At 39.1% G+C, this 24297-nt stretch overlaps 2 protein-coding genes across 2 annotated transcripts; one reads left to right on the top strand and one right to left on the bottom strand.

Annotated features, from left to right (window-relative positions):
* Positions 1–630: 630 nt before the first annotated feature.
* On the bottom strand, positions 631–1224 carry LOC140862015 (uncharacterized mitochondrial protein AtMg00860-like). The gene has a single exon (XM_073265023.1). The coding sequence runs from the start codon at positions 1222–1224 to the stop codon at positions 631–633; it is 594 nt and encodes a 197-aa protein (XP_073121124.1).
* A 15365-nt stretch (positions 1225–16589) lies between these two features.
* Positions 16590–17432, top strand: LOC140862008 (protein FAR1-RELATED SEQUENCE 5-like). Its single transcript, XM_073265015.1, has 2 exons — positions 16590–17210; positions 17316–17432. Exons 1-2 carry the CDS (start codon positions 16590–16592, stop codon positions 17430–17432), a joined length of 738 nt encoding a protein of 245 aa, XP_073121116.1.
* The last annotated feature ends 6865 nt before the right edge of the window (positions 17433–24297 follow it).

Genomic DNA, 24297 nt, shown 5'->3' with positions numbered 1-24297 from the left:
TATGCATGAGATCACATAGGATATCCATACCCGAAGGTAAGCGGTGAATCCCCGACTACAATGCATTGACTCCTATATGTTTCGACACAACACCCAGCATTGGCACCTGATGACCCCAGTTGAGTCCGTAAACAAGTCAAAGTAAGGCCTAGCATATAGAGTCTACATGTTGTCCCGGGTCATAAGGACTAATTGTGTACAACCATAAACTAGGATCTTTCCACTCGATACGTGAGAACCACTTGGAAAGTTCTTTAGGGAGGGTTGTTGAGTGCACTCTACAAGGAGAACCTATTTGCATTCTTGGACATATACCAAGGAAACGTGGTACTCACTCGCAAATACTAGTCTCAAGCTCGAGCGACCTTTATCCTTCTTTGTGGCGGCTGAATCGACTAGGGACAGTTTAGAATATAGAGTATTCCAAATATGAGTTTCATGATATTCATCACATGACCATCTCATATTTTTTTCTAATATTTGTATATTCAAGAACTTTATCTATGCAACTAGCATGGGTATATAGATAAAGATGTGCCAAATTAAATAATGTCAAATATTATTAGAATAAAGATTTTCATACAAGAGTTATCTCAAGGACCCTCGGCCAACACTTGGCTCGACGGGCACCTACTCTAACAGGGTCTTCAATTGTCTAGAAGCATAGGCAATCACATGCCCATTCTGTGTCAACACACAGCCCAATCCTTGAAGAGATGTATCTGTATAAACCACATAGCCTCCGGTCCTAGATGGTAATGCAAGAACAGAGGCAGTAGTCAATCGGCCTTTCAACTCGTCAAAGCTCTGCTCGCACTCGCTTGACCAGATAAAATAAACGTCTTTTCTTGTCAGTTGTGTCAATAGTCTAGAAATTCGTGGGAATTTCTCAATAAATCGCTGATAATACCCTGCCAAACCCAAAAAGATACGAATCTCTGAAGCTGTAGTCGGACGCGACCAATTCAAAATAGCTTCAATCTTACTTGGGTCAACTGATAATCCTTCTTGAGAGATAACATGACCAAGAAATACCACTCGGTCAATCCAAAACTCGCATTTGCTAAGCATGGCATATAACTGCTTCTCACAGAGAATCTGCAGTACAAGTCTCAAGTGTTGCGCATGTTCATTGACACTGCACGAGTAGACCAAAATGTCGTCAATGAAGACAACAACAAACTTGTCTAGGTAATCGCGGAATACTCTGTTCATCATATCCATTAACACCGCAGGCGTTGTAGTGACCCGTACCCAAAATGAGTAATTAAACTTGGCAATCTTGATTAAATTGGGTAAATTGTGATTAAGGAATTTACAAATGAGTCTAAAGAGTTCTAAAATGGATTTTGAACAATCAAAAATGGTCCGGAGGGACACACGTTGAGAGTTAGATTGGAAGCTACGTTGGAGTTCCAAATCTGTGGCGATCGGACGCTCGAATCGTGGTTCGGACGCTCCGAACCGATACAGCCAGCTATCCAAAAGTGACGTCAGCATGATGACCTAAGGGATGACGTCCATGAGGGGAAATCGGATGCTCCAAAGCCTAGATTGGATGCTCCGATGTGCTGTCCAGACGAGTGGCTCGCATGCAGCAATCGGACGCTCCGATCTGTGCTTATAAATAGAGGGTCCGAGAGCTCATTTCTTGCACCAATTTCTTCTGTCTTCTCTCGGTTCTTAGTGGTTTTAGGAGGTTTCCTAGCTTCTAGGCATACCCTGGGAGTTGGCCAAGCATTCCGATAGTCATAGTAGAGTTGTGTCCAGGTGTTGGGACCCCCGACATCAAAGGGCTGACGATGGACGCAGGTATAACTATTGAGTCCCTAAAAATATTAGGGAGTATCTATTAGCTTAGTTAAGGCTCTTTAGAGCATTAGCAGTGACTCAGATTAATATTGACTTATAGGCTTGGAACCTAGAGTGGTATTACTAGGATTTGCCTACTGTATTTTGAGGTACGTAAGTACTGACCGAGATAGCCGGCATGATATATGATATTATATGTTTCATTTTTATGTTCTTTGTATCTACCATGTTTTAGTGCTTTATCACATGCATGATTTAAGTTAGACAGCATCTCGTGAGATGTGGGTCAGGTGGGGAGGCTCAGCCCCCATGGTTTTGTCTATCACCGGGAGACGCCGCGACGGCGGAGACTGACGCTATGGTGATAGGGGAGTATACGAGTACCCTGCGGACTAGCTATCCAACACAGTACTGTATATTCATTGGCTCCCCTGAGCAGACTGATTTTACTGGGTTTTAACTCCATTCACATGCATCATATTTTGTTATATATCATTGCTTTCATATTGAGTGTAGTCGCTCATGTTCGGTGTTTTCTGTATGTTTTGGATACCCCATTCGATGGGGAAGGCCTATGGTTAGACAGTGTTGGTGGACTGCAGCTATGAGGAGACCAGGGGCCAGGTTTTCAATGAGTTCCCTTAGTGGTTAGGGATTCGAGACATTAATTCGATATGGTTTTATTATACAATATTTTTATTGATGGGTTTTCAGTGTCGGTTGTATTCTGCCGACGGCATTGGATTTAGTTCCCTTTTCTGTTCTGCCGTTGCATTCTGTTTATGCATTGCTTAAGTATCATGCATGCTTATTTAGTAATTATCTATAATAAAGTAGCGGATTCGGGTAAGGGTCGCTACAGGCGCATTTTTCAACCCAAAAGGCATCACTAAAAATCATAGTGACCATACCCTGACCGCAAGAAAATTTTAGAGTACACAGAGGTACCCTAAAGTTGATCGAACAAATCATCAATTCGTGGCAAGGGATACTTGTTTTTAATCGTCGCGCGGTTCAACTATCTATAGTCGATACAGATTCACATAGAACTGTAGTAGCCTGTAACCAAATAAGGTAATTAAGGGATTAATCAACACGAAATGAACCATTAAGGACTGATGGGGATCGGAAGCTCCAAAGGAGAGATCGGAAGCTCCGATGGGATCGGAAGCTCCGAACGTGATGTCAGGGACGAGCTCATCAAAATGACATCATTTCTTATGTGTTGATGGGACAGCGGAAGCTCCGATGTTGGGATCAAACGTTCCAACCGGGATCGAAAGTTCCGTGAAAGAGTGGGTGCCCGGTGAGCCAACTTGTGGCTAAGGGCTTTTATTACTCTATGTATAAACAATCTTTTGTTTAATATAATTTACACTTTTATAATGGCATTTACTTTATCTTTTATCATATTATTATGTTGTGACATACTATAAGATGTTTAGATGAAGACCTTGAATATACTATAGTGTATGTAAGATGTGGTGGCACATGGGGATGGCTATCATGAAACACATCTTATAGTCACTGTATATTCTAAACAGTTCCTAGTCGATTGAGCCGTCCATTAATAAGGATAAGGATCGCTCGAGATTGAGACTAGCATTTGCGATGCCGAGTACCACGTTTCATTGGTATGGAACATAGAGATGTTCAAAGCATGCAAATGGATATTCATACGATGAATGATCAAACTACCCTATCCGAACTTTCCAAGTGGTTATCACTTATCGAGTGGATAAAGTCCGCGGTTTTGGTTGTACACCATTAGTCCTTACTACTTGAAACATCATTGAGACTCTATATGCTAGTACTGTACTTTGACTCGTTTACCGAGTCTATTGGGGTCATCAGGTGTCGGGATTGGGTACAGTTACGACACATATAAGAGTCGATGCTTTGTTGTCAAGGATTCACCACATACTTGCTAGTGTGGATATCCTATGCAATCTGAGGAGATATTAGTGTGACGAATCTCTGGCTAGAGTACATGATGTGTTTTAAGAAATGGTTTCTTAGTAGCACATGCGATGTCACTATTTGATCTTCAAGATGTATTGCATAGTTATCGAATCTCGAACGACTCTCGATTTACCAATAGTTGTTGATTCGATCGGGATATATGGATGAAGGGACCGTACTGTACGCTAACCAAAATCTATTGGTTCTTGCAGGCACTATCAGTGATACCTAGGGAATCATGGGGCGATGTTGCTAGGCGCTCTTACCATTCGATGGGCAAGTCAGAAATTGTTGTTCCGAGTCACAAGGAGTTGTGAGCCCACGGCTAGCTGTATCCCTGAACCATTGAGGGTCACACAAGTAATGGATTTTTAATCCCCGTTGAGATAATTAAATTTAAAGAGTTAAATTTAGTGAATAAAGAAGTGGGACTTCTTATTTAAGAGTAGAGGGAGTAAGATTTCCTAAAATGACATAGTGATGGACATTTTTGGAAACCACTGAATTCGGATTCAGAAAATTTATCTTGACTTTAAAAGATGCAGAAATGGTTTCTGTGCACATTGGTGAAATTGGTTTATCAATCTGAGTCACGATGAATTTTATATTAATTTCTGAACATGCGGGCTTTGCTTGTCAGGCTTGAACTTATGACTAATGGGCCCTAAGCTGTTAGCAGCCCAGATTATAAATAAGTTATTGCAGTACAGAAATTAAACACAACTTACACTCAAATTTTCGAAAACCCTAGCCTCCAGTCTTGGGAATTTCGGCCGCCCCCCTCTCTCTGTCTTAGAGAATTTTTAGTCTGCGAATTTCGAATTTGCAGTCTGAATTAGCAGATCATATCTGTTCTATCTCTTCGCAGAAACTTCTGATAGACTTTCTAGTGCAGTCTATCAGAGGGATTAAACTTCTGTTCGTGGACCTGATTGAAGAATTGTTCGTCCATCAGTTCCTGGGATATACAACAAGAGCAGAGTTATCTGTTGGTGTCCATAATCTCGTTTCGAGATTTCAAGGTAAAAATTTAATTGTTATTTAATTTTTACACGCATAATTTAATCGTAAAGTTTTGATACCCATGATATGGAATCGTTCCATACAAAATTTTAAAACTTCCGCTGCACCGGGTATCAATTCTGATTGATCTGAACACGGTTTTCCAACAGTGGTATCAGAGCCAGGTTGCTCAGATCAAGCGATTAAATTAATCGATTGTACAAAAATTTTTAAGCCTTGGTTTTTTGAAACATAAGAATTTTAAAATTAATGGGCAAACCCGGGGCAGCGATTGGATCGCTGCCCCTTGCTGCCCGGGATCGTCCCGGGCGGCCCGGGAAAATTAATTTTTTATTTTTAATTAAAATTTTAATATGTTAAAATTCTATTTTTGGTCCGATCGAAAATTGTTTTTGATTGGTCCACGAGGCGTCGGATCGAATTGTTCGAGTCCGAAAATTTTAAAATTGATTTTTGGATAAATTTGAATTTTTGGAAAATTTATAGATTTTATCTGTTAAATCAGATTTTATGAAATTAATTATTTTTGGTACAATTGATGATAAGATATGATCTTATGGAAATATTGAGTAAAATATGATTTTATATATAAAATTGGATTTTATATGTAAAATATGATTTTATTTGATAAAAAGGTAAAATATGATTTTGTATGTACAATAAGATTTTATATATGGAATATGATTTTATCATTTTTAATTTAATTGTCATTGCATGTTATCCAATAAATTAATTTTGAATTAAATATTATTGGATAAGGATGATCGATTACCATGACCAATTTTGTAGGTGTATGTTAGGGTGTTTACATTTGACTTTATTATTGATTGTTGGGTTTTATTAATTGGCCTGGTTTATGGCCCAAATTTGATTTTATCATTTGTAATAAAAGTGGGCCTGGTTTATGGCCCGTTCCCACCCCTAAAATGTATCTCTTTATTTGTCGTAGTAATTTATTGTAAATTCACTAGAAATAGTGGGAGTCTTTGAAGATGGAGGTGGGACCAGCAAGCAATGATAAAGACTGAAGAAATGTAAATTGGAAGCACAATGTAATAGGATTGCATTGCATACTTGCATATCACCTAGGATTGGACTTAGACTCGTGATTGGTAACCACGGGTCGATTAGTAATGGAATCGATCATCCTAAAATATAATATATGATATTATCATTGTATGCATGTTTAGACTAAATTGTATGAATCCCGCAAGCATACAAATTTTAAATGATGAGACAAATTTTCAAAATTAAAATCCCTCATTTTAAATATGATTTAAAATTGATATCAAGATAAATAAAGGAAATTTAAATATTGTTTAAATGTTCCTACCTTCCATCAACGATCAATGTATGAGATGCTACCCGCAGATACGGTCCGGCTCATATTATTGGGGGGGCCCGTTCGTCGGAAAGCTGTACATTGGATCGACACATGTTGTAAGTTGGATGGAACTCCCATGGGATTGGCTCATATTATTGGGGATCCACATGGCGACCGTCCATCACAACTTGATATTGATGGGTCATCTTGACATGTCACAATAAACGGCGTCATATTATTGGGCCCTTATTGGACATGAGGTAAAAACATGGAGGTTGCTTTGGAAGCAATTGGGCTCTACCTTTTGAAAATTATGGTTGGCTGATATTATTCGGGACTATAGTTTGTCAATTGGACTCCATGTTCCCACTAAAGAAAATGTTTCTCGTTTTCACTAGAGGGTAGTGAAATCGTTAAAATAGTGGGAGTGAGATTCATAAAATAAATTTTGCCTATTTTATGTCTTAGTAAATTAATTAAACAATCACTGATTATTGTCTGTTTCTTTTCAGTATTTCATTAAGATGAATTCGCGCAATCCACTATTCTCTATTCTCGAACAAAATAAACTGACTGGCGCAAACTATACGGAATGGTTCCGTAAGTTGAAGATTGTCTTGACCTCGGAGAAGATGTTCTACGTGTTAGAAAAATCTCCTCCAAAGGAAGCACCAGCTGATATAAGTCCGGAAGAGTTGGCCAAACTTGATAAATGGTGGGACCATGATATCAAGGCCAAATGCTATATGCAAGCTTCGATGTCTGATGAACTCCAGAGGCGATTTGAGGATACCGTGAATGCTGCTGACATTCACGTACAACTCAAGGAACTTTTTGGGGCTCAATCGAGAGCTGAAAGGTTCGCTACTGTAAAAGATTTAATGACGTGTCGCATGCGTGAAGGGACTTCGGTCCGTGATCATGGGGTACGCGTGATTTGGCTCATTCAGAAGTGGTAACGCTTGATTTGGCATTAGAGCATGAACTCAATGTGGACTTATTACTTCTCTCTCTTCCTTCATCGTTTGACGGTTTTGTGGTGAATTTCAATATGAACAAGATAGAGGTCTCCCTTGAAGAGATGGTCAATATGCTTGTAACATATGAAGCCACTTTAAAGAAGGATAAACCGGTTCTCTTGGTGGGCTCCTCTTCTTTTGCTAAGAAGGGGCCAAGTACAAAGGTTAAGAAACGTTCTGCCCCATCCAAGAAAATCGGACCCGAGAAGAAGAACAAGACAAAGGCTTCAAACATGGAAAAGTCCAAGGATGTTTGCCATCACTGCAAGAAACCCGGTCATTGGAAATGTAACTGCAAGGAATATCTAGAGCAGTTGCGAACTGCGAAGGGTATGTTTTATATTGAAATAAATGTTTCACTTAATACTACTTCTTGGGTATTGGATACCGGATGTGGATCTCACATTTGCAATGATTTGCAGGTGATGACAAGAAGTCGCAAGCTTAGAATGGGTGAGACCCAGCTGAGGCTCGGAAATGGTTCTAGAGTTGAAGCCAAAGCTGTGGGAGACGTTTATTTAATTTTGCAGAACGATTTTAAGTTACTTTTGAGAGATGTTTTATTTGTTCTAGACTTGATTAAAAACATTATTTCTGTTTCTATGCTTGATAGAGATGGTTTTTCTTGCAATTTTGTGAATGGGATTTGCAATATTTACAAGAATGAATGTTTGATTGGAAATGGAAAACTTGAAAACGATCTATATAACTTAAAATTAAAAGACGTTCCAATAAATTATGTTGATAAACCGGTAACAACGAACAAAAGGAAAATCGATAGTCAAAACCCGGCAAACCTTTGGCATGCTAGGCTAGGTCATATTTCCTCAAGGAGGATGAACAAGCTAGTGGGAGAGGGCATGTTTGATATGTCTGATATTAACTCTCTACCAACTTGTGAATCCTGCCTGAAAGGAAAAATGACTAAATCTCCATTCAAGGGGAAACCTGAGCGTAGTCAAAATCTGTTGGATTTGATCCATACAGATGTTTGTGGTCCATTTAGAATTGGTACTCAATTTGGCCACACCTAATTCATTACCTTTACTGATGATTATTCATGGTATGGGTATTTATATTTAATGAAATATAAGTCTGAAGCATTTAAAAAGTTCAAAGAATTCAAGGCTGAAGTAGAAAACAAGCTAGGTAAAAGTATTAAAGCACTTCGATCGGATCGAGGTGGAGAATACTTAAGTACCGAGTTTTTGGACTATCTGAAAGTGAATGGGATTCTCTCTCAGTGGACTCCTCCTATGACACCTCAGCTGAATGGTGTATCAGAGCGTCGTAATCGAACTTTTTTGGACATGGTTCGATCCATGATGAGCTTTACTGAGCTTCCACCTTCGTTTTGGGGCTACGCGCTTGAAACAGCGGTGTTGTTGTTGAACAACGTCCATACTAAAGCAGTGAACAAAACACCATACGAGTTATGGAATGGCAAAGCTCCTAAGTATTCGTACTTGAGGATTTGGGGATGTCCTGCTTACGTGAAGCAGACAGTGGGAGATAAGTTGGATAGTCGATCCACCTTATGTTATTTTGTAGGGTATCCGAAGAATTCAATCGGATATTATTTCTATCATCCTACTGAAACAAAAGTGTTTGTTTCAAGGAATGCCACCTTCTTGGAGAAGGAGTTCTTATTGGATAAGAAAGGCGAGATGATGGAACTCGAAGAAATTCGAGAAGAACCCGAAATACAAAATAATGATCCCATACCTCAAGAATCTTCAGAGGACACGCCTATACCTAGAAGATCCGAGAGGACTTCTAGACCTCCTATTCGATATGGTCTTCTTCTTGAAGGGGATCAAGATGAACCCGACGTTGGATGTGATCCAAGAAACTTCAAGGAAGCAATTTCTGATGCGGATTAAAATTTATGGCTTGAAGCTATGCAGTCGGAAATAGATTCGATGCATACAAACCAAGTTTGGTCTTTAGTAGATCCTCCCGATGGAATTGTTCCAATAGGGTGTAAATGGATCTACAAGAGAAAGCTTGGGCCTGATGGTAAGGTATTGACCTACAAGGCACGATTGGTGGCGAAAGGTTATACTCAAAGACAAGGAGTTGACTATGATGAAACCTTTTCACCAGTTGCAATGTTCAAGTCCATAAGAATCCTTATTGCCATAGCTGCTTGGTATGACTATGAGATATGGCAAATGGATGTGAAGACTGCATTTCTTAATGGAAACATTAAGGAAGAGATCTATATGACGCAGCCTGAGGGATACACATCCATGGGAAGCGAGCATAAGGTATGCAAGCTTCAGAGATCGATCTATGGTCTCAAACAAGCATCAAGAAGTTGGAACCAGAAATTTAATGAAACAATAAAGGATTTTGGTTTCATCAAGAACCCGGAGGAACCGTGCGTGTACAAGAAAGTAGTTAAGGATGCTGTGACATTCTTAGTACTTTATGTTGATGACATTTTACTCATTGGGAATGATGTAGGGATGTTGCAGTCAACAAAGATATGGTTATCAGGAAGATTCTCGATGAATGATTTGGGTGAGGCATCCTATATTCTAGGGATACAGATCTATAGAGATAAATCTAAGAGAATGATAGGACTCACTCAAACAACCTACACCGACACAATATTGAAAAGGTTTTCAATGGATGGGTCCAAGAGAGGACATCTACCTATGTGTCATGGAGTTTCTCTATCCAAGTCCATGTGTCCCAAGACTGATGAAGAGATAGAGAAAATGACACATGTACCATATGCGTCAGCCATAGGTAGTATCATGTATGGGATGATATCTACCAGACCGGATGTAGTATTTGCTCTGAGTGTCACGAGCAGATATCAAGCCAATCCCAGTCAAATGCATTGGAAAGCCGTGAAGGACATTCTTAAGTACTTACGAAGGACTAAGAATATGTTCATGGTATATGGAGGAAGAGAATTGAAATTGGAAGGCTATACCGACTCTAGCTTCCAAAGTGACGTGGATGACTCGAAGTCAACCTCTGGATTTGTGTTCATGCTCAATGGCGGTGCTGTCTCTTGGAAGAGTTCCAAGCAGGACACCACAGCGGATTCCACCACTGAGGCAGAATACATTGCGGCATCAGCTGCTGCTAAAGAGGCCATTTGGATGAGAAATTTCGTCCAAGAGTTGGGCGTTATTCCTGAAGCTGTTGGTCCAGTCCCGGTGTACTGTGACAACACGGGTGCCGTTGCTCAGGCAAAGGAACCAAGGTCTCATCAAAGATCCAAACACGTACTGAGAAAATACCACATCATCCGGGAGATCATGGAAAGAGGAGACATCACTGTCGAGAGAGTGGCCTCTGCAGACAATATCGCTGATCCACTTACTAAGCCCTTGCCAGGACCATTATTTGACAAACATCGCGAAGCAATGGGACTGCATAGTATGACTAGTTGGCTTTAGGGCAAGTGGGAGATTGAAAGAGTGGGTGCCCGGTGAGCCAACTTGTGGCTAAGGGCTTTTATGACTCTATGTATAAACAATCTTTTTTTTAATATAATTTACACTTTTATAATGGCATTTACTTTATCTTTTATCATATTATTATGTTGTGACATACTATAAGATGTTTAGATGAAGACCTTGAATATACTATAGTGTATGTAAGATGTGGTGGCACATGGGGATGGCTATCATGAAACACATCTTATAGTCACTGTATATTCTAAACAGTTCCTAGTCGATTGAGCCGTCCGTTAATAAGGATAAGGATCGCTCGAGATTGAGACTAGCATTTGCGATGCCGAGTACCACGTTTCATTGGTATGGAACATAGAGATGTTCAAAGCATGCAAATGGATATTCATACGATGAATGATCGAACTACCCTATCCGGACTTTCCAAGTGGTTATTACTTATCGAGTGGATAAAGTCCGCGGTTTTGGTTGTATACCATTAGTCCTTACTACTTGAAACATCATTTAGACTCTATATGCTAGTATTGTACTTTGACTCGTTTACCGACTCTATTGGGGTCATCAGGTGTCGGGATTGGGTACAGTTACGACACATATAGGAGTCGATGCTTTGTTGTCAAGGATTCACCGCATACTTGCTAGTGTGGATATCCTATGCAATCTGAGGAGATATTAGTGTGACGAATCTCTGGCCAGAGTACATGATGTGTTTTAAGAAATGGTTTCTTAGTAGCACATGCGATGTCACTATTTGATCTTCAAGATGCATTGCATAGTTATCGAATCTCGAACGACTCTCGATTTACCAATAGTTGTTGATTCGATCGGGATATATGGATGAAGAGACCGTACTGTACGCTAACCAAAATCTATTGGTTCTTGCAGGCACTATCAGTGATACCTAGGGAATCATGGGGCGCTGTTGCTAGGCGCTCTTACCATGATTCGATGGGCAAGTTGGAAATTGTTGTTCCGAGTCACAAGGAGTTGTGAGCCCACGGCTAGCTGTATCCCTGAACCATTGAGGGTCACACAAGTAATGGATTTTTAATCCCCGTTGAGATAATTAAATTTAAAGAGTTAAATTTAGTGAATAAAGAAGTGGGACTTCTTATTTAAGAGTAGAGGGAGTAAGATTTCCTAAAATAACATAGTGATGGACATTTTTGGAAACCACTGAATTCGGATTCAGAAAATTTATCTTGACTTTAAAAGATGCAGAAATGGTTTCTGTGCACATTGGTGAAATTGGTTTATCAATCTGAGTCACGATGAATTTTATATTAATTTCTGAACATGCGGGCTTTGCTTGTCAGGCTTGAACTTATGACTAATGGGCCCTAAGCTGTTAGCAGCCCAGATTATAAATAAGTTATTGCAGTACAGAAATTAAACACAACTTACACTCAAATTTTCGAAAACCCTAGCCTCCAGTCTTGGGAATTTTGGCCGCCCCCCTCTCTCTGTCTAAGAGAATTTTCAGTCTGCGAATTTTGAATTTGAAGTCTGAATTAGCAGATCATATCTGTTCTATCTCTTCGCAGAAACTTCTGATAGACTTTCTAGTGCAATCTATCAGAGGGATTAAACTTTTGTTCGTGGACCTGATTGAAGAATTGTTCGTCCATCAGTTCCTGGGATATACAACAAGAGCAGGGATATAGGGATATAGGGATTTCTAGGCTTCTTTTTGGGAATCCAAAAGTGGCATAGCGATCCAGGAGTCGTAGCGGAGCTATGGCCTAGTTTTGAGGCAAGCGATAGCAATGGGCTGACGACAGACGCAGGTATAACTTTTGCTTCCTAAAAATATTTAGGAGTATTCAATAGCTTAGTTAAGGCTTTTGGAGTAATATAATGATATTTGTATCATTTCGCTGTGTAGTGTGGACTATAGGTGTGTACCTAGAGCCGGTAGAGCTTGCCTAGTAGTTGAGGTACGAAAGTACTGTTCGAGATATCCTGACTGAGTATGCATGTATTATGTGTCGGCATGATTTATACGACATGATTTTATGCTGCATACATTTGCATATTGATCTATCTCTTTCGAGATGTCTGGTAGTAGGATTTTTGCCCTATCCTGTTAGTGGATGGACTTCTATCAATTTGGGTCCAGAGTAACCACTGGTATTTGGTATGAGAGCCACCTCCTGAAGCGACGGCACAACATGCTACATACCAGGGCCCGGTCTGTCTTTGTTATCTGAACCTTGTCCTCTAGTTAATTAGGCGGTACACTTTCATTCATGTATTTATATAATACGGTATACTCATACTCTCGTGATGAGCGTTTTATGCTCACGGCTCGTACTTTGTGTATCTGGACACCCTATTCCATGGGGCAGGTTTGCGATTGGATGAGGCGAGTGGATTTAGGAGGGACTGGGCAGTGGATGGCCAGCTGGGATTTAGCATAGGGTTTTATTTTGATGTATTGGGATAATACATTATTCGATTTGGTTGTATAATTATTTGGGTATTTATAGATTTCTTTCCTTGTGATTGTATAATGTTTATTGCTTTCACAGTTTATTCTAGTTTACTGTTTTAATTAAGATAATTGCATGCTTAAGTTTTTGATTAGTAGGTGATCTTGGTAAGGGTCACTACAAGAACCATCCTTCTTTTTAACGAAAAGAACTGGCATTCCCCAAGGTGAAATGCTTGGTCGGATATATCCTTTATCCAAAAAATCTTGCAACTGCTGTTGCAACTCTATCATCTCTGCTGGTGTTAGATGATAAGGTGCTCGAGAAATCGGCGTCGTCCTTGGCACAAGTTCAATCCCAAACTCAACCTCTCTGACAGGAGGAAACCCTAAAATCTCATCTGGAAATACATCGGGGTACTCGCAAACTATCGGTAACTCCTCTACAAACTTGCTACCTACGGATGTATCAACCACATGGATAAGGTATCCTTCCCTACCCGCCTATAAAGCCTGACCAGCTCTCAAAGCTCAAACCCGAGGCATAAGGGGTTGCGCTTCCTCGCCATAAAAAAACCAATTATCGCCTTCCACCGGACGAAACTGGACAATCATCTGGTAATAATCCACCATAGCTTTATAAGAGGTCAGGACATCAATACCCAAAATACAGTCAAAATACTCCATTGCTAGAACCATAAGGTTTGCTAACAACTCAGAGCCCTCAAACTCTAAGGTACATCCCAAGACTAAACTCTTGGCCAAAGCTGAGTGACCAGTCGGGGTAGACAAAGATAAAACTACGTCTAGAGGTATGTACGGCAATCTATAGTGCTTAGCAAATCTTGCTGAAACAAACGAATGCGATGCACAAGTATCTATAATAACAAAAGCAGGAATTCCGCACAATTTAAATGTACCTGCAATAACATCCTCATATTCCTGCTAAATCTGATCCTGACTCAGTGCAAACACCTGTCTGAAAACACGAGGCCTCTAATTGGTGCTCCCAATAAAATGTCCCTACGACCTCTTCAGAATGGAACACTGAGAACCAGAACTATACACTGATCCTCCAACTGACTGTGGGCAATCCCTCTTCATGTGGCCCATCTCGCCATAGCGAAAACAAGCTCCTCACCTGCGGCACTTCTCAATCGGATGACAACCTCCACAAGTCGCACACTGACCCTTGTTTTTTTCCTTCCCAAAATGGTGAAAACTTTCTGAACCGGAACCAGAAGAAGAAGAAGACACACCCTGCTTCTTAAAAGATTGAGTCCTCAGACCCAAGAAATTTCCTGGTCGGAATGAAGGAGAAGAAAAGTTTCGGTTTCTCTTGAGGGTATTCTCTGCTTGGCGGCAACGGTTCACCAATACTTCATACGACGTCGGATCGTCGTTGATAGACACTAGAGAGTAAATCTCCGGATTGAGACCCTACGGAAAAAGATCATACTTGGCCTCCGAGCTGCTGGCAATGTACGGACAGTAAGGCAAAATCTCAAAGAACTTCAATTGGTACTCGTCAATAGACATGCTGCCCTCCTTCAGATTCATCAGCTCATTCGTCTTTGCCTGGCGTAGAGCTGCAGGAAAGTAAAATTTGGAATGTTGTACCAAATTATGCCCAATTAGCTAAGCCTCGTGTTGTTATGATCGGTGCGGAAGTAGACTTCCACCACTTACGAGCATTCCCATGAAGAAGGAATTTAACAGCCTGCATTTTCTGCTCATCCGTGCAACAATACACTTCGAAGCAAGTTTCCATCTCTTCCAACCAGTTCTCAGCCACATCTGGACTCTCACCTCCCTCTAATGTCTTTGGAGCCATTTGCACGAATCTGCGCAAATCAAATCTATCTCTATCATCTCGGGGGCTATGGTGTCTCTGAATCTAGAAAAAGTATCCAAAAATTAAACCTCAAGACTGTACACCTATGTCCCAAATTCAATGCATGCTCTGATACCAATAAATGTAGTGACCCAACCTGGAATCACTACCTGATCAAAGCTTAAGCATGCAATTAAAATAAATAGCTGAAACTAAAAACAAAATATAACATCACCGGCAGAACAACCGGGCTAAAATAAAATAATGTTTATACAACCCCATCGAAATCATAGTTCTAAAACCCAAATCATCATCCTGATACAGGAACAAGATAAATTCCACGGAACCAATGCAGCTCACCGACCGCTACCTCCGGGTTCGTCCAACCTAAGTCCTGCCCCATAGAATAAGGTATCCAACACAAAACACTATGGACGTGAGCATTAAACGCTCAGTACAGAAGTACATTACATATACCATGCATGCATATGAAGTATGACGGGTACTGGAAAACCAATCCAGAAGACTGCTCAGTCAAGGTTCCATGGCATGTAGCATGCTGGGCCGTCGCATCAGGAGGTGGCTCACATACCATAAAACCATGGATATAACCAGCTCCAAGTCCATGAAAATTCATCCACTAAAATACGGGGCTGAGCGACCCATACTATAGGCTATACAATCAAGGCATAAAGCTCAACGTTAATAAATTTATATTCAACCTGGTATCTCGGATAATACGTTCGTACCTTAATCTCAGCAATAAGAGAAACCTAGAAAATCCTGCTCATTATTCCCAGCCTATAATCACATAGACACTATGTCACTTATAGTGCTCTAAAAGTCTTAACTAAGCTATTACATACTCTCTAATATTTATAGGGATTCAAATTTATATATTTGTCCGCCGATAGCCCGCTGATGACTACTGCCTCAAAACTTAGGCACAGCTCTGTTGCTATCCCCGAAGCGGTTCGCCACTCCCGGCTCTCCAATAAGACGCCTAGAAAACCCTAAATTGACTAGAAAAAGCTAAGAATGAGAGAAAGAAAGTGAATGGGCGAATCAAAAGTGAGCCTCAGCACCCCTATATATAGACCATGATAGGAACCTCCGATTTTTCGATCGGAGCTTACGATCCATGCTTCCGATATCTCCACACCAACCACGTTTCTGGTTTTTAGAGGACGCCTGCCGACGGTAGATTGGAGCTTCCGATCTCCTTGACGTCACTGCTTACGCATTATCTCCGACAGTTGAAAAATCTGGACGTTCGGAGCTTCCAAACGTACCAGAGCTTCCGAACCCAAAACTATGGCTCCCCGATCACTTCGGAGCTTCCGAACTCTGTTCAGAACTTCCGATCCTTCTGAAGCTCAAAGCTCTACCGAACCATTCTTGATCATTTTGGATCCATTTCTCAATTCCTTAAACCTATTTGAGGATCCCTTAATCATGTTTTAGCCAATTAAACATAATTTGGCGCTTGATTAACATAATTTGGAGACGGGTTACTACAAGCTGGATTTAGTACGAGAATCGACAATAGCAAGAAAGATAAGAGTACAAATGAGGTTATTTGGAAACAATTTGTATTCTCTAAAGAAGGACATATAGATGAAAAGAAGAAACAAACAAATGGTGAGAAACCGAGAAAGGAAAGAGCTCGTGGTGAAGTGAGAACTGGTTGTAGGTCAAAATTTTTATTGTAAAGGCACAAAGTGGACAAAATTGGGTTTTCAGTGCTTTTATGGAGAGTCATAATCATCCGCTATCAACTCCTTCAAACGTGCATTTGTTACAGTCACATCGCAGTGTTTCGGCAGCAAAGAAAGCATTGACTCAACAATTTTCAGAAGCCAATGTGCCAACTTGTCAGCAAATTAGATTATTGGAGATAGAGTATGGAGGGTCTGAGCATGTTGGTTGCACAGAAATAGATCTTAGAAACTTTGAGAGAGAGCTGAAGGATGAACAAAAAGGTATCGATGCAGAAACACTAATAGAGTTATTTGCATCCGAAAAAGAGAATAATTCTGGTTTTTTCTTTAAGTATGAGATTGATTCTGAAAACATATTTAGTAGCTGTTTTTGGGCAGATGTTGTATCAAGGAGGGCATACAGTTCATTTGGTGATGTAGTTGTGTTTGATACGACGTATAACACCAACAAATATGGGATGATTTTTGCACGACTCATAGGAGTTAATCATAATCATCAAACAATTGTGTTTGGTTGCGGCTTTCTAAGTGATGAGAAAACTGAGTCTTTTGTTTGGCTACTTAACAAGTTCATAGAAGTCATGCCTACAGGTGCACCAAACGTGATCATTACTTACCAGGATCCTGTTATGACGAAAGCCATTGCACAAGTTTTCCCACAAATAATGCATTGATATTGTTTGTGGCACATACTGAACAAGTTCTCAGATAAATTATATCGTATGAATTTTCATGACCATTATCAAAGAATCAAGCATGTCATTGAAAATTCAACAACACCGGATGAATTTGAGAGTTCTGGGGAAGAGGCTATGAAATGTGCAAAATTGGAGCGAAATGATTGGCTGAAACTGATGTATGAATTGAGATAGAATTGGGTGCCAGCATATCTTAATCATGTTTTTGCAGCTGGAATTTCAAGTAGTCAAAGTTCTAAAAGTTCACATTTATTTTTCAAGAGGTATGTCTCAAAGAAGAACTCGTTGATGGATTTCATCATCTGTTACAATAGGGAACTCAAACACCAAAGGCACAATGAGATAGTTTCTGACCATTTTGATATAAATGAGCGTCCGAAGATCAAAGAAAATTTGCCTATGGAACATTAGATGGTTAAGGTGTACACAAAAAATAAATGGGTTGAGTTTCAAAGTGAAATCAGTGAGAGTCATGGCTACAAATCTCAAAAGGAGATGAGAAAGTGATCTACAGTGTGATGCATTATCAAAGCTCGTCTTCCTCTAAACCTAAGGTGATCACGCATGACAAAGAAAAGAACTACATATCATGTAGTTGTAAGAAATTTGATTTCAAGGGAATTCCATGCACGCATATGTTAGCTTATTTCGTTTCAACCAAGTGTTTCAGTTGCCTGATAAATATATTCTCAATCGATGGACACAACATGCAATGGTTGGAGCACTATATGCTATGGGTGAAGAAAATATCAACAATGATCCGGAGAAGCTTTTGATTTCACGACACTCGAGGTTATCCTTCAAGATTTCATTGATAGTTGATGAGGCATATTTGAATGATGAGGGAACAAAGCTCATGGAGGAACAATTGGATTCTATCTACTACAAAATTAAGGAAATTAACAGCAGTAGAACACTGAGCACTGGAAGTCAAAGGAAAAGAACTATTGATGGATCCCCGAATATTATGGATCCTTCTGAAGTGAAAACAAAAGGATGTGGGAAGATATTGAAATCTGCGAAGGAGAATTCAACCTCAAGATTCAGGCGATGTCATGGATGTGGGCTTCGAGATGTGTCCCATGATAAATGCAATTGTCCAAATTTGCGTGACGGGTACGTCTAGATTAATTTGTGTTTCATTTAGATTACTTTTACAAACCCATCAATGCCATTAATTTTTGTAATAATTTTGTCGCATCGTTTACCAGGTCAACTATAGATAATCAATACAACAGTGATGAGAGCACAGATGAAGAAGATTTGGATCTATAGTTGGTACTATAAATATTAAAGTTTACTTCCTTGTAATTTAAGTTTTGTGATTCTAAATGATGATCATATTTTTGTTGTCAATTTTGTGATTCTTGTTGTCATGCACGCCAAATTGGTTCATTCTTGTTCTGTTGTTCTGCTGTGTATTGTTCACTCTGTTGTTTTATTATGTATTCTTGTTGTCAATACATTTTCCTGTTCTTCTGTGTATTATTCATTCTTCACCTTCCGTATTTTGTTTATATTTATTCAAGAAAATACTCTATTATGATTTATTTGTTTGTTTTTTTTGTTCATTTCTTGATTTATAGATATATTGTAGTTATTGACGAAGTCGGAGAAGATTTAGAAATCTTGAAAATGGGAGAAAGAGGGGAGAATTGATGTCATATGAATAACTTGTGTGAAAAAAAGATTATCTGAAGCTCTTAGATAGAAGAAGAAATTAAGGGGAAGATCAAGAAACACGAAAAATGAAAGAAGGAGAGGAGTTGTGAAGGGAAGAATGTGATTGTGTTGTGAATTGTGATAAGTTTTGGTTTTTTGGGTTTTTGAGAGGGGAAAACAGAGTTTTTTTTTCCAATTTTTGTTGGATATTAGTTTCTTAGGAATCCTAGCATTATAGTGAATATCTCAATGTATTGTGTTTGCAAGTATTCTGTGCATTTTAGTGAATTATTTCAATGTATAGTGTTTGCAAGTATCCTAGCATTATAGTGAATTATCTCAATCCTAGTATTTTTTTGTGCATTTTATTAAATTATTTAGTAGGTGTTTTTGTTGGTTCCTATGATATATTCTGTGCATAAAGAAATTTTACTCAGAGGATTTAACAATGGATTTGGTCATTGATGTAGGTGCTAGCTAGTGTAAACCATTGTGTAATATAGGTTGCTCTGCAAATATTTCTGGACTTTATTTTTCAATTTTAATTTTGTCTTGTTGATGTATGCTTCTAGAGAACTAATTATGTGTCCTTGGGCCAGTAATTAAGTCATTGTACAATGGCTGCCCATTTTCAAAACCATACAACCAGAATCTGCAAATAAGTTCTTACAACAATTAACCAATTGTATAATTCAGATATATTGCCATAAAGATTTCTCAATTGTCAACTATAAAATACAACTGTATATTAAAATGTCATTTCTATCATACATTAATGTTTCAAAAGACGTTCAAATGAAACAACACTTCACAGCCATGTAGAAACCAAGCTCAATTTACCAAAAATGAAGAAAAAAAACAAACTGAATTTACAAACGAATAATATGGGCATTGCTAAAATGAATCCACTTTTTAGCATGGTTCATCGCTTGCCAGCCATGATGAAGGACGTAATTTTTTGGGGTGTAGCAACAACCAGTGGAGCTTTGGGGGAGTCGCTGAATGCGAACTGATCGTACATAAAACGAACTTTCGACTTTCAATAACCTGCAACATAAAGCAAAATTAGGGGACATCGGAACATAAATAAATTGATCCAACAAATTCTCCGATTTACAATTATCAAGACCAAAAAAGAAATTTACAGTCTGAAATAATAAACCAAAAACCAAAAAATGCAAAACTTTTGGCTTGAACGATTCAATCTACAGTTTGGAGGTCCACAGAACAATATATTTATTTACTGGTTTAAACAAAAAAACAAAACAAAAACAATTTGAAAGCTGAACTTTTTATTCTTACAGCACTATAGTTTGGTAATCCTTCTTGCCAAGAAATTAAACCAACATAAACTAAGAACTCAGAAATTTAGGAACAATTGAAGGTGATGGTAACTCAAAAAAAGAGCAGACTCGCCAATTTCGGGTCACAACCTAAAAGAATTATTCTAAAGCAGTGAGAATCAACAAGCTAATTAATTTTATGTTTGCCCAAATTTAACTTTTCATCAAGTTTAACAAAATGGAAATCATCTTTATATGTGGGAAGAACATAAAAGCCTTCTTATTGAGATCTATTTCCACTTTCCAGCATGATTTGGGTAATAACAAAACACAAAACAGGGATGCACATAAACTTATTCATAGAACCTTACTCTATCATTCTATTCGGAAAAAAAATAGTGCAAAGGAATCCACTCGGAAAAGATTTAAAAGAAATGTATGAATATTTCAAATTTTCTATAATTTTACACCATAATTTGTGAATATAAGAACACGAAACCTCACGTAGCGCGGCGGCGGCGAGGCGTGTGCTGGCGGTGGAGGCTGCTGCTGTGTATCGGCAACGGGGGCTGGTGGGAAACGGCTGACCCGGCGACGGGAACCAAGACAACGTTAACTTGAAGAAGCATAATAATGGTTTCAGATTATTTCATTTGATTTTTAGATCCAGAAAATGGGAACGATGGTTTGAAATTATTTTGTCTTTGGTAGGTGAAGGCTGTCGGAAGCGGGAGGAGGCAGGAGGCTTTGCAGGGAGCGGGTTGTGGGAGAAGCTTTTGAACGTAAGAAGAAGAAGATTTTGAATATATTATTTTGTATTTGTTTTTTAATTTTTTAAAAATTTAAAAAAAATACATGTGGCCACTAATGTGGCATGCCACATCAGCAGCGCAGACGTAGTGGGGATTTCACGTTTGGAAAGCTGAAAAAAAAACTATATATATATATATATACATATATAAAAGCATTAGTAAGTAGGGATATTTGGTGGTTTGGCAATTGGCACAAAAGAAAAGATAGTGTTTGCAATTCCAATTTGTCATCACTCGTTATAGTAGATGCACAATTACACAAATGCTCATATATTTAAATTAGGTGTTCATTCAATCAATAACTTAAATATTTTTAAATTTATTTAATTAGATCATTTTTGTATAATAAATATTTAATACTATAGCAAATTAACAATAAATTATATTTGTAATGCCTCGACTTTATATTAATTGAGTTTAATCGAGATAATCAGGGTTTTCATTATTTGAGGATCGTTTGGATATTCGCAGGGGGGTCATTTTGCAAACTTGGAGAAATAAAGGACTGAAATGCAAAATTGGAATTTTATATATTATTATTAAGCAAGTTGACTTGACCAATCATTTCCTCCTCTCCTTCCTCCCTCTCTCTCGATCTCTCTTTCTCCGAACAGGAAGCCATGGGAGACGCCTTTTTGAGCTTCTTCTTCCTCCGATTCGCTCGATCCGACCGTTAGATTTCTTTTCCGAGTTGAGATTCACGATCACCGCAACGAGGGCTTCTTTTAGACGTAAGTTTTGCTACGATCTCTTGAACTTCGATTTTGTTGAGTTGTCAGAATTTGATAATATTGGAGTATGTCGTTCTTGAGCTAGTATAGATCGTGTATTCGAAGTCGGTTTGGAAAAAGAACAAATTTTGGATTTTATATGATTTTTGAGGCATTAATTCGAGAATGGGGTCTTGGTTTTGGTTGGATTTTTGATTGATTGGTTAGTTGAGAAGTTGATATGAGTTGATTGGAGTTGTTTATTGTTATTGGAGATTTTTGGTTTGACCGGTTATAGCCGTTATGCCGTCGAAATCGAGTTTTGGATTATCGTTTGTTTGTTCGGTTCATTTCCGGGTTTGTTTGAGTAGTTGGATTGACACCGAATCCGTATCATCTTCATTTTTAGATTTTGGATTGGAGTTTCGGGTTTGAATCGAACTTGGAAGTTGAATCGAATCGAGAGTTGAAGACGGTATATTGATTGAATTTCTTTGTTTTAAATTATTGTGATTCGATTGATTATTTATTTGAGTTCGTTTTTATTTTCAGATTTGAATCCTCGACGGAGTCGAAAGGTAAAAGATGACTTTAAATTTAATGGGGTTGAATACTCGAGTTTGATTGATTCTCGAGCCCCGAAAATCACATACTGCATGTTATTTTCTTATATGAACTTGATTGATTATTTTAATTGCACTTGCATTCATATTGAGCCGAATATTCGATTCGTTTTGAAATAGACGGTTTAGGGAGCTATATTGAAGTGGTCTTGGATTTTGAGATTTTCCAAGTGCCAGAATACTTCTTATAGTTGCTCTAAAGTTTAGGGGTTGAGTTGAACGACTTCCACCCCGAATGGGTGTGTCGGTGAGTTGTTGTGAAGACTTGGCCCCGGGATCCCAACTGAATACTGATTGAAACTTTGATTATCTGACTTGATAGTCCTGAGCTTTGAAGCCATGCATATATTCACTTTCTTTTGAGTTATTAATGATTGTTTCGTTTTGATATGAGATGTTTAACCGATATTGTATGCCTGTCTCTTTTACTTAGAAATTATATTTCTAACCGGTTTATCTGGCTGTTGTCTTTGTTTGTATGTGTACTTGGCAATAGGAGCATCAGGAGCTGGACCTAGTCATTTGGGTTAGCTCGAGGTGAGATGATAGAAGTGAGACTTCGTGTGTCGTAGGGTTGCTTTTGGACTTGTATTCTATTTTGTTTAGTCGAACGATTATTACCGTCGAACTTGTATTGTTAAACATCGTTCTGTTGGTGTTTCGAACGCCTTATTTCATGTTTAAGCTATGATTGGAACCTTGGTTGTTTAGATTATCATTTTGAGCTTGTAGAGTCAATATTTTCTTGCCCAGGATTCAGCAACCCGAGGACTATGCACGGGCGTGCGACTTGACAAGCGGGCTCGCCTCATTGTGCAGAAATTTTGGTTTTTTGCCCGAGGGCTATGCGCAGGCGCACGAGTTTTACCGTGCGGGAGCGCATGGTGGCCGAGGGGCATGCGCGGGCGCGCGTGGGTTCCTTTAAAAAAAAAATTGATTCTTTTCTGGGGTTCTTGGTTTTCGATTGTGCTCAATTATTTGAGTTTAGAAGATTAGAAACGGAGTCTTACATTAAGTGGTATCAGAGCGATAAGATTCTTGGATTTGAACTAGAGTGAGCGGGATAGATCGAGTCCGCATGAATTGAACTCTCGCATGTGATTGATTTATTTAAATGATTATTTTTAAATACGTGCGAGCATGCTTTATTGATTCTTGAATTAATTGAATTACATGAGTAGTGATTTAATTTATAAAGCATGAATTACGTGATATATATTTGTCCTTGTACTATTATCTGTTCTCGTATATCATTGAGATTCATGAGTACTCAGAGCAGAGTTTTGGACACCGAGGTTATGAGATTGAGAATAAGTCTGAGATATTGTGTCCTAACCCTTGATATCAGATGGCACCTCGACGATCTTTGAGAAGGAATCAACCACCTTTGACTCCTCCTTCTACTGAGAATCCGCCTCCAGTGATAACTCCTCAGAATGATCAGGGTAGTACTGGAATGGATCAGTTTGATGCAACTGCAACCCCGATGGAGACTCTACTGAAGAGGTTTTGATCTTTCCGACCGCCTACTTTAACGGGTACCGAGAACTCCGTTGCTTGTGAAAGTTGGCTAGATGAAATGGATGAGCTCTTTGATTCCCTCGACTATACCGATGACCGCAGAATTAGGTTAGTCAGTCATCAGTTGCAGGTTGTTGCTAAGAATTGGTGGACCACAACCAAGAGAGCGAATGAGAACCGAGGCACCGCCATCACTTGGAGCTTGTTCAAGACTGAGTTCTTTAAGCGTTTCTTTCCTGTCTCGTATCGAAAGGAAAAGGGTGCCGAATTTGCGAATCTGAAACAAGGGAACTTGAGCATTGAGGACTATGTGAGCAAATTTGACAGTCTCTTGAGGTTTGCACCTCACGTTGCAGATAACGAGGAAGCCAAGGCCGACCATTTCATCAATGGCTTGAACCCTGAGATATTTACCTTGGTCAATACCG

The sequence above is a fragment of the Henckelia pumila genome, chromosome 1, assembly GCF_033568475.1.
Source record: "Henckelia pumila isolate YLH828 chromosome 1, ASM3356847v2, whole genome shotgun sequence".
NCBI lineage: Eukaryota > Viridiplantae > Streptophyta > Magnoliopsida > Lamiales > Gesneriaceae > Henckelia > Henckelia pumila.
The sequence above is the reverse complement of the archived record's forward strand: the minus strand, read 5'-3'. Positions and strand labels throughout refer to the sequence as shown.

Excerpts from the sequence above, each read along its gene's own strand:
- LOC140862015 (XM_073265023.1), bottom strand. The coding sequence starts at position 1,224 with ATGGATATGATGAACAGAGTATTCCGCGATTACCTAGACAAGTTTGTT.
- LOC140862008 (XM_073265015.1), top strand. The coding sequence starts at position 16,590 with ATGGAGAGTCATAATCATCCGCTATCAACTCCTTCAAACGTGCATTTG. Across the intron at positions 17,211-17,315 it reads TGACGAAAGCCATTGCACAA|CATGTCATTGAAAATTCAAC; the intron begins GTTTTCCCACAA and ends CAAAGAATCAAG.